At 44.1% G+C, this 14,084-nt stretch overlaps 1 protein-coding gene across 1 annotated transcript in view; it reads right to left on the bottom strand.

Moving 5' to 3' along the window:
• RP1 (RP1 axonemal microtubule associated) overlaps positions 1-14,084 on the bottom strand; it is a 296,219-nt gene that overhangs the window by 41,549 nt on the left and 240,586 nt on the right. Inside the window, exons 45-46 of the mRNA XM_061598841.1 lie at positions 4,594-4,720; positions 1,925-2,073 (exon numbers count right to left, since the gene is read on the bottom strand). Of these exons, the coding sequence (XP_061454825.1) occupies positions 1,925-2,073; positions 4,594-4,720 (276 nt within the window). The remainder of the gene's footprint in view (positions 1-1,924; positions 2,074-4,593; positions 4,721-14,084) is intronic.

Genomic DNA, 14,084 nt, shown 5'->3' with positions numbered 1-14,084 from the left:
CCTTTGGGGCCAACTTACCTCATCTGCCCAGAGATGCAGGGCAACTGCTCACCTTCAGGGTGTGGCAGGGGTAAGGGGTAAGCAGAACAACTTGCCCTTGCCCCGGTAGGGGCTGGTCGTCCAATCATTGTAGTTTATCTGTTTGCTTATAGCCAGCTCCCACAGCTATGTTTCCCCTCTGCAGGTTTAGTTTAAAGGGTTTTCTTTGAAGTTTTTAATAAAGTGGCCCTTTGTTTCACCCAGTTTACTGCGTCCGTATATTATTTCAACCCTCAGCTGCAACCGATAACCTCACATAAAGCCATGGCACATTTTAATAAGGGTGAGCCTTTCTCAACTTGGTACCCTCCAGACGTTTTCCACTTCAACTGCCATTGGGGTTGTAATCCAAAACACCTGGAGGACACTAGATTGGGAAAGTCTGGATCAGCAAATCAGTTCTAAATCTACTTACTACAGCAAAGTACAATACATGGAGGAATCACATTTATTCCAGGAGTGGATAACAAATTTGATAAAAATATGATATTGTTTCTGATACAGAACTGGCAGTCCTTGGTGTCATGTAAACAATTGTTACAAAAATATTTTACTTCATTTAATGTAAGAAATTTAAACTTAGATTTCAATCCTGGGAATAAGCCACAATAAAAATGGTAGGTTGAATTACTAGGATTTCACTGTTACCCTACAATCACAATAATCATTAACTATTTTGTTAAAAACTATTCTGAAATTCTCTAATGCAGTGGTTCTCAAACTTTCTACTTCCAGGGCCCACTTGAGACAGCTGAAAATTACTTAGGTCCACCAGTCTCAAAATGGTGGTGCAGTGGCTGATGGAGGCAGAGTTTGGCATAACCAGCTGGCAATTACTGACATCATTTTCTTCTGATGTCTAATCCATCCTTGGAAATTGTTATTTTTCCATTTTTTGAAGTTCTACAGTTCAGCTTTCTCCTGGCCACCTCTAGTTAGCATGCAAGGAGTTGCTGGTGCTGGCATTGGTTCAACCATAAGGCCATGGCATGGCTAGGGTGCAAGGCAGTCAAGTGAGGAGGCAGTGGACAGGCTTGAAAGTGACCCAGGCACACTGAGTCAGAATCACTGCTCTAATGTTTAGCACTACATTGGGCAACTGCTTGATTACTGATTTGAAACCAACAGAATTAGCCAGTTAAATTGTTTTAACTTTTAATGCCCATATTTTCATTTAAAGCTTAAGGAAAGCACACTTATGCTTTCTTTACTAAAATGGACTGCAACAAAGCAACCAAGTGCATAACAACATTATTACACAAACAGCTGTATTTTTTGTAATGCAACGCATAGCAAACAAAGTTGTAAGCTGGTGCTCCTATCAGGACCAGCGCCAGAGGTTGGCCAGTCTGGGCCCTGGCCTAGGGCCCCTCCTTAAGGTGGGTGGGCAGCGCTCCCTTCCACAATCCATGGCAACATTGATTCCCAACCCTGCCACCAATTGTGAGAGGAAGCTCCCAGGAACACCCCTACTGCCACACAGGCCTGTGACGCTCACCTGCACGTCCCACTTACCTCTCCCTTGATGTAAATGTTGGTTGCACTGCAGGCACAAGCCTGCCATCAACCAAGATGACAGTCGAGATTTCCCTAAGGGGCTTATGCCCCTGCCACCATCTTGGTTGATGTCAGGGATGTGCGGATGTAGCACGCATGCGTGCCATCAACCAAGATGTCAGTGGAGGCATCAGCCCCTTAGGGAAGCCTCGGCCACCATTTTGGTTCATGGCAGGCATGTGCGCACAGCACAAGCAGCATTCACCAAGGGAAAGGTAGGTAGGTGGGTGGGGTGTGCATGCTTGAGTGCGGGTGCCGGGTGCCAGGGCAGGCTGTGGCCCAAGGGCTCCGACATGCCTGGTGCTGGCCCTGGCTCCTGACAACTTACCTTCCCCTTGGCGAAAATGTCCTCCCCATTCCTTGGTAATTTCCTCTTGCCAGTGTCTCCCATTGAACCTTTCAAAGTGACATACACATCTGAATCTGTTCCTGATTCTGGGGAGGAGTCCGTTGTGATGTACAGAACATACTGTTTAACTGAAGAAAAAGCAAGAGGTACTAAATCTCAGTCAATAATACATTAAATTAATGTGCATTCTGTTGCTTCTATTAGTAGACTCTTATTTGTCAGTGTGGCGTTCAGGCTGCACAGGTACTAGCAGGACCTCAGGAAGGAAGTCTTAGGCTTGGTTCCTGAACACCTCACATGGCCACTGAGCACATCACTCCTGCTCTTTTTTAAAAATCTGGATCAGTCACTGAATCCTTATATGACTTTTAGGGATGGAAGATCTGTCTGTTTCGGTTCTCTCAGTTTCTCATTTTCCAATGTTAAATTCAGTTCTCTACATTTCTACAGCGATCTGTGAATTTTTCTTTTAAAAAATCCTTATGAAAATTCTCCCCCATTTGAGTGAGAATTTCTCCAAATAAACATATTTTTGTAGGCAGTTTTGACAAAGGTTACACATTTTTGCAAGCCATTTTTCATCACATCATACCTTTTTGCATGCTATTTTCCTCAGCATTCATTTTATGCACAATTTCCACTAATACATGCATTTTTATAAATATGATTTAGTTGGCGAGCTGCATCCCAAAGTTCTAATAAATGCAAATGGATGTGTTTTGGTTCTCATTGTTCTCATTTGGTTCTCATTGTTTTGGAAACTGCAAATTTGATAACTTCTGCTTGAAATGTGAACTGAATCAAAATTCTCACCCATCCCTAATGACTTTTTGGGTGTTTCCAGATGAGTGTTTATTTTGGAATGGGTGCTCTTCATGAATGTAATTTTTTTTGCAGCATCCACACATCAACATGTCATCCAGTATTCCCCCTTGCCCATTTAATCCAGATTTACCTGTTCCAGAGAAAATCTAAGAAGTTGAAAAAAAACACCTGTTGCCAATAACCGGTTTGTGATATTTGAACCAGCTTTTACAATATTAAGACCCCTTCTGGAAGCCCCTTCATCACTCTCAGGCAAAAAAAAAAGTGTGTGCACTGGTCATATACTCAGTGTGAACTGGCCTGGAGGAGGTGTGTGTATGTGTGTGTGTGTGAGTGAGTGAGAGAGTGAGAGAGAGAGGGGGGGAGATGTGTGTATACCTGTTGAGCCCCAGATCGACCAGGGAGAGATGTCAGAGGAAGATGGGGCTTTCGAGGACACTGAGGGAGGGGGAGATGCTGACAGCTCGCAAGTTCCCATGGTCAGCCCTCCTGTTGACGTGGCGCCCTCTCCAATTGCAAGCACTCCAACAGAGCCATTAGGAAGCAATCTCTCATGCCAACTCCACCCCCCCAGGGTTCCTCACCTGGCACTTCAAATACTTCCCTGCCAACCCGCTCCCCACACCCCGAGGTCAAGCCGGCACCTAGTGAGCCTTCGCTGTCAGATGAGCAGCCACAGGCTCACCCTCTCTCGCCCCGCGCAAGATGACACAAGAAGCGGGATGGTCAGAAGGTGATTCTTTGCAGGAGTCAGAGATTACAGGCAAAGACCTACCCTATTTAAGGCAGTGCCCCCCTGATTGGGGTGCTGAGTCAACTTACTCCACATGCTGCAGAGAATGCCTAGGTAGACTAGTTAGGGCCAGTAGTGAGTTAGCATAGTCAGGTTTATGAAGCGCACTGCTTTTAATGTAACTCTAATTAAACAACAATTAATTCCAGTTTCGCCTCCGTCTCGTGTCTTGCATTCTGGGCAGGACAATACCATACATTTAAAGCACATCTTCCCCAAAAATCTTAGGAACTGTAGTTTTTCCCTCACCGAGCTACAATTCCCAGTACTCCTAACAAACTCTAGTTTCCAGGATTGTTTGTGGGAAGTAATGTGCTTTCAATGTATGGTGTGTATGCAGCCTGAGAGAGAAATGAGGCCATCTGTGTAGGAATACTGTAGTAAAAAACATAGCAGCCTGCATCTTATCCTGCAGCATTGCTAAGCCCTCTTTGTGGTCAGGAACTATGCGCAAGCCTATTTTTCTACTCTGCCTTCTACCTCCTTTTCCTTGAATAATGCTCTCTCTGTGTGTAATCTTCACAAGTGGTAAGTCTGCCAGTGCTAGTGCAACACAAGAGGTGGTCATTATATGGGTTTACAATGCTGGCACTAGCATTCATGCTGCTTACTGAGGACTGACTGAGCTGTACATTCCTCAAAAATGGTAATTTTTGCCAACATGTCACATTATTCCCTTGACTTTGTCGGTCCTCAACTGTCACCAGCAGGCAGCAGCAGCCATTCCATCAGGCTGCAACAGAGGAAGGCATGGGATGCAGGGCCACCCCATTGGCTCTGCTGAGAGGTGACCTCCAACAGGCTCCTCCTCTCCTTGAATTGTTTCTATTCCAGCTAGTCATAAGAACTACAATGTAAATTGGTGCCTGTGTTTACTTATTTTCCTCTTCCCCTTTCCATTATATCTTTAAGATTGTTAAGACTGCCAGGAATGCTGCTCTCGGAGCCCTTTCAATTGAAGAGCAAGGTAAAAATGCTTTAAATAAAATAAAATTAATAAGCAAAGAAATATATGTGGCAAGTAACAAACCTGTTAAAAAACTGCAGCCAGCTATGAGAACTGGAAGTTCAGCCACTGTACATCCTTTGGCATCTGAAAAATCACGGACACATGGGAATTCTAGAATTTGTTTACTTTTTCTGTTCTGAAGTTTCACCTGCACAAAATGAGATATGTATAACTAGATCAGACCAAGCTCTATGCAGTTCTGGAGTTTGGTTCTGGGAAGTTCACAAAGGCATTAAACTAATGGACACCCCCCATGACAGGAATGGGGACCCTCTGGTTTTCCATATGGTATGATTATCATTTATTTCATTTGTTGGTCACCTCATACCCAATGGTCTCTAGGTGATTTACAACAGAGTTAAAAATATATGATATAAAACAGATTTTAAAACTTACAATATAACACAAATTTAAAGACATACAGTATAAAAATTTAAAACCCAAATGAAACAAACTGAGACAGCACACCTCAAGAGCCAAAGTGAGTGAAAAGGAAGATCTTTGTCTGGCACCTAAAGATGGATGAAGAAAGCACCAGGTGTGTATCCCCTGGGAGAGCACTCCACAGTTGGGGGGGCAACATTGAAAAGGTGCATTCTCGTTGCCAAGCTCCAACCGTCCTGTGGAGGGGACACATGAAGAATGGCCTCTGATAAAGAGAGTAGGGTCTGGGTCAGTTCATATGGGCACAGGTGGTCCTTGAGTTATTGAGCTCCTGAGGCTTTATAGGTCACAACCAGCACTCTGAATTGAGCCTGGAAACTAATTAGTAGCTAGTGCAGCTGTGCCAGAATGGGTGTTATATATACCAAAAAACTTACCCCTGTCACCAATCTGGCTGCCAAATTCTGCACAAGCTGGGGTTTCCAAACCATCTTCAAAGGCAGCCCCATGTATAATGCATTGCAGTAGTCTAATGTAGAGATTATCAGAGTGTAGACAACCAAAGTGAGGATATCCCTATACAGATAGGGGTGCATCTGGGCCACCAATCAAAGCTGGAAAGCAGTCCACACCCCTGAGGGCACTTCAGTCTCCAGTGACAGTAATGGATCCAGGAGTACCCCCAAGTTATGTACCTGCTCCTTCAGAGAGAGTGTAATGTTGGAGTTATTCTGGATCCCTCTTTCACACAAAGAGGCTGGATACATGTGTTAGTGCTATAAGCAGTCTTTTACTCAGACGTTGCACAAAGTAAACAGAAGATAACAGCAAACGCTTGATACATACAGTCAAACAGTCTATATACAGTAGCACAGCCAGAGGTTCTGCGTCCTTTCGCTTTCCCAGCAGCACGACCAGTCCTCATCAGACTTGCAGCGTTTAACTCAGACAGTGAGCAGTCCGCGGGTGTGTGGAGAGATACGGAGAGCATCTGCACCCATTAGCACTGTGTTGCTTTCCTTCTTTTATTGCTCCAGCACTCAGGATGACTAGGCGTGTTCCCACCCTTAATTAATCACACCTGATGCTTATCTTAGCTCCTGTGGTCATTAACTCTTCACGGACAGAGTTCCCTTGTAAAACAAATACTCACATACATCAACATGTAACCCCATCCAGAGTGAGCCACAATCTATCCATCCAGTCTAGAGAACCACCAGCTAACAGTGCCTCAGTCTTGTCTGGATTAAGCTTCAGTTTATTGGCTCTCATCCAGTCCCATACTGAGGTAAGACACCAATTTAGCACAGAGATGACTCCACTCAGGAGCTTCATGTGGATATTAAATAGCATGGGGAATAGAATCGAGCCCTGTGGGACCCCATATTGAAGATTCCACTGGGTCGAACAGCATTTCCCAAGCATCTCTCTCTAAAAATGACCAGGACAGGAGCCACTGCAAACCAGTGTCACGCACCCCCAACTTGGACAGCTGCTGCAGAAGAATACCATGGTTGATGGTATCAAAAGCAGCTGAGAGATCAAGGAGAATTAACAGCGACACACTCCCCCTATCTCCCTCCTGACATAGGTCATCATACAGGGTGTCCAGGGTAGTTTCCATGCCAAAACTGGGCCTAAACCCTGATTGAAATGGATCCAGAAAATCAGTTGTTGGACTAGAACTCCCATCATCCCTGACCATTGGCCATGTGGGCTGGGGCTGATAGAGCAACAACATCTGGAGGGCCACAGGTTCCCCAAGCCTGCCCTGTGGTTTGCCCTCAGCAGTTGGTATCCAGGTCTATACTGCTCTTGAAGACAGCCATTGCCCTATCCTCCATTAATTTGTCTAGCTCCTTTTAAAAATTCTAAGCATCTTGTTGTAGTGAATTCCTCAACTAAATTATGAATTGTTAATTTAGATAGCATTAACTATACCATGTCAACCATATTGCTTTTAGAGCACAGGGCAGGAAATCATTGGAGGGCTGCAGCATGAATCTGCAATCTGTTTCACTCAAGGGATGGGATGCCAGTTCAAAAGCATTCCATCAACTTTATAGGCTGGTATCAATTTGAGTTTGTTTTTTGTTCACAAGCCGCAGCTTTTACAAATCTGTTCAATTTCAATATTGATATTAAAATTTTAAAATATTGATATTTTGAATGGAAATATTGATACATTGAAGGAAATATCAATAAAAAGATCGATATTAATATTGTAGATGCAGTTTTAACCCCCCCCCAAAAAATAGCCGTGGAAAATCACTACATAAAAATCTGATCTGCACTGATAACAAATAAGGAAATTAATGGAAAATTCAGTACCAAATCTGAATTGGATGGAATTCTAGCACATCCCTCTTTGGCTCTGTGTACACACTAGGACCAGAAATTTTGGGTAGCAGTGTGGAGAGACAAACTATTCAGTGGGCTCTACTTTACATGATACACCAAATGAGTACTTTCCAAGCAGACCCCACATGGCAGGCATATTCTGGGAATTAGCACTAAATCCTAGATTACAACTACTGGAACACATCCAAATACACTGGATGCTCCCTACCCTACTCACTCAACTTGCATCAGTGAAGCTCTACCTGTTCAAAAGACTGCAGCATGCTCGAAGATCAAGAGGACATTGCTATGTATCTCAGATCTTAAGCATCGTTTCATAGTTATTCATGATTTATTGTGTACCAATGAGATGTTAAAACATTAGCCTCAGCACTGATGCATGCATTCCAATTGAGCCACTATTGCGGGGGACTTTGCCACCAAAGAAGGCACAGGAGAGTTCCTCTCCCCACATAGACCTATCATTTGCAGCTCTGAATGTTTGAATCAATCCAACATTTGCAGGAAAAACAATCTTTTTAGTAAACAGTTATAAGATGCATATTTATAACACTCTGTGGATGATGATTCTTGGGATGTGTCATTGAAAACCCTACTTAAAAATGACTTTAGAATACATTGTAAGAAACTTTTTTTTTTATTAAGACCTTTAAAACAAACATACATACACACATGGGGGGGATTCAAAGTTTGTTATACTAAGAGTAGACCCACTAAAATCAATGGACTTAAGTAACAAGTCCATTGATAGATCTACTCTTGAGTATGACTTCATTGGATATCACCCACAGAAAGTACCTAATGTTTCATTTAGGCCTAATATATTTTACACTAATGCAAAAAACGGCTTTTAAAGATATTTTTACATTTGTTTTTTAAATATGTTTTTAAGATGTATTGCTTTCATATGTTTTTAAAGATGTTTTGTTTTAATATGTTTCAAAGTCTTTTGTTTTTAACATGTTTTAAAGTGCTTTTGGTGTTTTTGTTTGCCGCCCTGGGCTCCTTCTGGGAGGAAGGGTGGGATATTAAACAAACAAACAAACAAACAAACAAATAGGCTGACACAAATATGAAATTTAAGCAAGGTTATTTCAGGGAAAGAGGAGGAAAAAACATGCTGTTTTTTGCTTTGTAACAAAGATTATAATGTGTTGATTGTGTGGCTAAATACTTCTTGGTCCCAATCCAGAAAGACTGTTTAGGTATGGCCATCAATATTTGCTCCCTCCCCTGAAAAGATGAGCTACAGTTTCCCTCCCCCTTTTCCTCTCTCACAATGCCACATTAGAAATCACATCTGAAACTCCATACCAGGAGGAAGGGGGAGGGCTGCTCTTTTTTTTAAAAAAAGAAATTGAAACTCCTGGGCATGTGGAACTAGGGGTTTGAAATTTATTTTTATTTTTTGATTCTCTGGATTATGGCAATAATTTGCAATCCTCTGTCCTTATGTTTCATTACCGGTACTCAGGCAAGTCATCAAATGACCTCTGGCAGTATTCTCAATGTATCAAATGGAAACTGTGATACCACTTAGTATATTGGTTAGACAGTAAGGAACACAGAGCTCTACTGTACTTTTAATAGTTGTGTATGTTCTCTTACTCCTACATGACAAGTTGCATCTGTCAAAATTTCCTCTTCTATACTGTTCAAAGCAATTGGGGAGGGGCCATAGCTCAGTAACAGAGCACATATATTTGGTGCAGAAGATCCTAGGTCTAATCCCCCAGATCTCTAGGATCTTAGGTACCGGGTATGTGTGTGTGTATGGAATACTGGTTCTACCTGAGTTCTTAGAGAACAACTTCCAGTTGGAATAGACAGTAAATGGACAAATAATCTAAGTTAGGTTCATGCTGTCTGTTGGTATAGTGTGTGGGATTGTGCTGGTATGTTTGGTTTTGAAAGGATGTGAATGTATATATGTGTTTTTGATGTGAGTGGCGTGTGTGTGTCTGTATATAGTTTTATTATGTGCCTAGGAAAGAGGCTCTTTCACCAATCGGGGGGACTTGAGGGGGCCCCAATTAGCGTAGTGACGGGCAGAGGGAGGTATGGCGCTGTGCGTAGGACGTGCCAGGTAAGGGGAATGCAGCCCAGACATGTAGTGGCTGTGCCTTGTTCCGGTCCTTCTCACACCCACAGGGTTGTTGGTTGTCCTCTCAGCCAACTCTCGGATCTCCAGCTGCTGCTCTTAAATGCCAGATCGGTACATAACAAAACCTCCCTCGTCCATGACTTGATTGTGGATGAGGCAGCCGATCTGGCATGTATAACCGAGACCTGGGTGGGCGAGCAGGGAGGAGTTAGTCTTTCCCAGCTTTGCCCACCGGGGTACTTGGTTCAGCATCATGGTAGATCCGAGGGTCAGGGAGGTGGGGTCGCCGTGGTCTATAAGAGTTCCATCTCACTCATCAAGCACCATGTCCATGTAGTTACTGGTCTGGAGTGTTTGCACCTTGTGTTGGGCCAGAGGGACAGACTGGGAATCTTGTTGGTGTACCGCCCACCTTGCTGCCCAACGGCTTCCCTAACTGAGCTGACGGAGGTGGTCTCGGAGGTATTGCTGAGGTCCCCCTGACTATTGGTACTGGGGGATGTCAACATTCACGCCGAGGCTACTTTATCCGGGGCGGCTCAGGACTTCATGGCCTCCATGACAACCATGGGGCTGTCTCAATATGTTAGTGGCCCAACACATGTGTCGGAGCATACTCTAGATCTTATTTTTGCGACTGGACATGGAGATGGTGATCTGGATGTAGGGAGTTTTACATCTCTCCCTTTGTCATGGACAGATCACTGCTTGCTGTAGTTTAGACTTACAGCAGCCTTTCCCCTCTGCAAGGGTGGGGGACCTATTAAATTGGTCCGCCCCCAGAGACTAATGAATCCTGAAGGTTTTCAGAGGGCTCTGGGGGATTTTCCGGCTGAGAAGACTGGCGCTCCTGTTGAAGCCCTGGTCGAAATGTGGAATGCGGAGATGACTCGGGCTGTTGACACGATTGCTCCTGCGCACCCTCTCCTGTGTAGAGCTCATGCAGCTCCATGGGTACCCCAGAGCTGAGAGCGATGAAACAAAATAGGAGACGGCTTGAGCGGAAGTGGAGGCAAACTCCCGATGGATGCAATTATGCACTGGTAAGTGGTTCCACTAAGCTGTACTTAGAAGCAGTGAGGGTGGCGAAAAAACAATACTTCGCTGCCACCATTAAGTCATCCCTTTCCCGCCCAGCGGAGCTTTTTAGAGTTGTCCGAGGGCTACTTCATTCTGGCTCTCAGGACATGGTAGAGTCATCGGTAGCCCGCTGTAATGAGTTTGCTGGACACTTCCAGAATAAGATCCTATGCATCCGTCGGGACTTAGACTCCCAGTTTATAGCAGTTGATTCTATTGAGGTGTCCAGAGCGCAGTCTTGTCATGTTTTATTGGATGAGTTTCAGTTGGTTCAGCTCGAGGACGTGGACAAGGTACTTGGACAGGTACGTGCAACCACTTCGGTACTAGATCCTTGCCCCTCATGGCTTATAAAAGCTAGCAGGGATGGAACAGTTGGCTGGGCCAGGGAAGTGAAAAACGCCTCTTTATGAGAGGGAGTGGTCCCTGGTTGTCTGAAGGAGGCGGCAGTAAGACCACTCCTGAAAAAACCTTCCTTGGACCCAGAAAATTTCAACAGCTACAGACCAGTAGCGAATGTTCCATTCCTGGGCAAGATCCTGGAACGAGTGGTTGCTGGCCAACTCCAGGCGCTATTGGATGAAACTGATTATCTAGATCCATTTCAATCGGGTTTCAGGCCCGGTTTCGGCACTGAGACAGCCTTGGTCGCCCTGTATGATGACCTATGTCGGGAGAGGGACAGAGGGAGTGTAACTCTGCTGATTCTCCTTGATCTCTCAGTGGCTTTTGATACCATCAACCATGGTATCCTTCTGGAGAGGCTCGCGGAGTTGGGAGTTGGAGGCACTGCTTGGCAGTGGTTCCGCTCCTACTTGGCGGGTCGTCTCCAGAAGGTAGTGCTTGGGGAACATTGCTCGACACCGTGGGACCTCCAATGTGGAGTCCCGCAGGGATCGGTTCTGTCCCCCATGCTTTTCAACATCTACATCTCCCCGAAGAGGTACGCCTGGCGCCTACACTTCCATCTTTTCGGCGCCAGGTAAAGACCTTTTTATGCTCCCAGGCATTTTAATCTTCTTAACTTTTTTAATCTTTTAATCTGTATTTTAATTTTTGTAGTATTTATTTTGTTTTTGCTGTGCTTTTCGTTGTTTGTTTGTATATGTTTTTGTATTTTTATTATGATATATTGTATTTTATTTTGTTTGTTCACCGCCCTGAGAGCTATTTCGCTAAGGGCGGTATATAAATTGAAATAATAAATAATAAATAAATAAATACATGAAGCAGTTGGGTGCGGTCATCAGGAGTTTTGGAGTGCATTGTCATCAGTACGCTGATGACACACAGCTCTACTTCTCCTTTTCATCTTCTTCAGGTGAGGCTGTCAATGTGCTGAACTGCTGCGTGGCCGCGATAATGGACTGGATGGGAGCTAACAAACTGAGGCTCAATCCAGACAAGACTGAGATGCTGCTCATGGATGGTTTCTCTGACCAGGTAGTGGATATTTACCCTGTCCTGGATGGGGTTACACTCCCCCTAAAGGAGCGGGTTCGTAGTCTGGGAGTTATCTTAGATCCTTCCCTGTCACTTGAGGCTCAAGTGGCCTCAGTGGCTCGGAACGCGTTCTACCAACTTCGGTTGGTAGTCCAGCTACGTCCCTACCTGAGCAGAGGGGACCTTACATCAGTTGTACATGCTCTGGTAACCTCGCGATTAGACTACTGCAATGCGCTCTACGTTGGGCTGCCTTTGAAGACAGTTTGGAAGCTACAGCTTGTCCAAAATGCGGCGGCCAGATTAATAACGAGGACCAAGCGGTCGGAACACATAACACCTGTTCTGGCTCGCTTACATTGGCTGCCAATATGCTTCCGGGTCAGATTCAAAGTGTTGGTTTTAACCTATAAAGCCCTATACGGCGCGGGACCACAATACCTGTCGGAACGCCTCTCCCGATATGAACCTGCCCGGACACTGTGCTCTACATTGAAGGCCCTCCTCCGAGTCCCGACTCATAGAGAGGCTCGGAGGGTGGTGACAAGAACTAGGGCCTTCTCAGTGGTGGCCCCCGAACTCTGGAATAGTCTCCCCATTGAGGTGCGTACGGCGCCAACGCTGCTGTCTTTTCGGCGCCAGCTTAAGACCTGCCTCTTTTCTATGGTGTTTTAATTTAAATTTTAAATAATTATGTAATCTGATTTTTGCACTTTATACGTTTTTGTAATATTTATTATGCACTTTTTATGAGATGTATTTTGTATTTTCTGTTGTACACCGCCCAGAGAGCTATTGCTAGTCGGGCGGTATAAAAATCTAATAAATAAATAAATAAATAAATAAATACATGAGCCCTGTGCTTCCTGCATCTAGAACCATATTTGATAGGCATTCTTGATGGAGATACAACATAGCCTGAGACACTGGGTGTGCTTTAGAAACAATGCAGGATTTTTTGAATTGTGTATATACCAAAAGATATACCCTAGAAGCATTTTGACTTTTATTTTGCCAGGAAATTTTCTGTGCAATTTCTGCAAGACAGCTATTTTGATGCAGTTGATAATTTTAGCTTCAGCATCTTAGACATCCTTTGGTGCTCCTCTTCTTTCTGTGGGATGTCAGCTTACATGGCAGACATTTTTGTCAAAGCATTGTCACTGTCTCCCTTTGTTAGCTGCAGGACCAGAATATAATAGCTGGTTTGAAATTATTTAGATACACAGCCATGTTTGCCAGGTAATTTTGTGATGCAAAGGTAATATGGATGTCAGCCCCTTGGTGTAGTTGATCCAAAGAAATATGTAAGAATATTTCTTATGGCTGCCTATCAGCTACTGAGCTATGTTCAAGGTTTTGCTGTTGCCATATAAAGCCTTAAACAACTCAGGACCAGCATACCTACCAAACCATCTCCCTTTAAATATACCTGCTTGATAGCTAAGATCTTCAACAGATGCCTTGTTGGCTGTGATACAGTCAAAGGAATATAACCTTATGATATCTAGGAAGCAGGCCTTCTCAGTTGTAGCATCCACCCTCTGGAACACCCATTCACATGGAATTCAGGAGGCAAAAACAGTTGTTACATTTAAACAGCTGTTGAAAATGCATCTTTTCATGCAAGCTTTCCCTGGATTATAAAGTTTTACCACACTGTTCTGTTTTGATTGATATGATTTCACTGCTTTATTTTGTTACATGTTCTTATATTTTGGTACCCAGAGCTAAGGGTGGTCTCACCCAAAGGGAGAGGAAGGAAGACTGTTCCATTCCTTTCTTCAAGTTAGGGTTCCCCACAATTAGTTAAGGTTAATTTATTGCAAATCCTTGACATTCAATACATTTGTGACCCCAGCTATTTCGCATATCTTCATTCAGGGATTCGGGGACAAAAGAGTTGCTTTGCTAGATCAGACCAAGATTCAACCACTTCTGTTTCTGGTAATGACCAGACAGATGCTTCTGGGGCATGCCATGAAGCAGGACATGAAGGTAATCCTCTAGTTTCAACCATCTATTTCTCACATGTCCCCTGCCCACCCCATAAATCTGCTCTGGAGGGTTGAATGAACCCTTGGAACATATTTAGGGGGGGTGTGGGGAGAGGAGGGGCAGGAAAGGTCTATTGGGCAGC

Source organism: Rhineura floridana, chromosome 1, assembly GCF_030035675.1.
Source record: "Rhineura floridana isolate rRhiFlo1 chromosome 1, rRhiFlo1.hap2, whole genome shotgun sequence".
NCBI lineage: Eukaryota > Metazoa > Chordata > Lepidosauria > Squamata > Rhineuridae > Rhineura > Rhineura floridana.
This window is presented reverse-complemented; position numbering and strand designations above follow the sequence as displayed.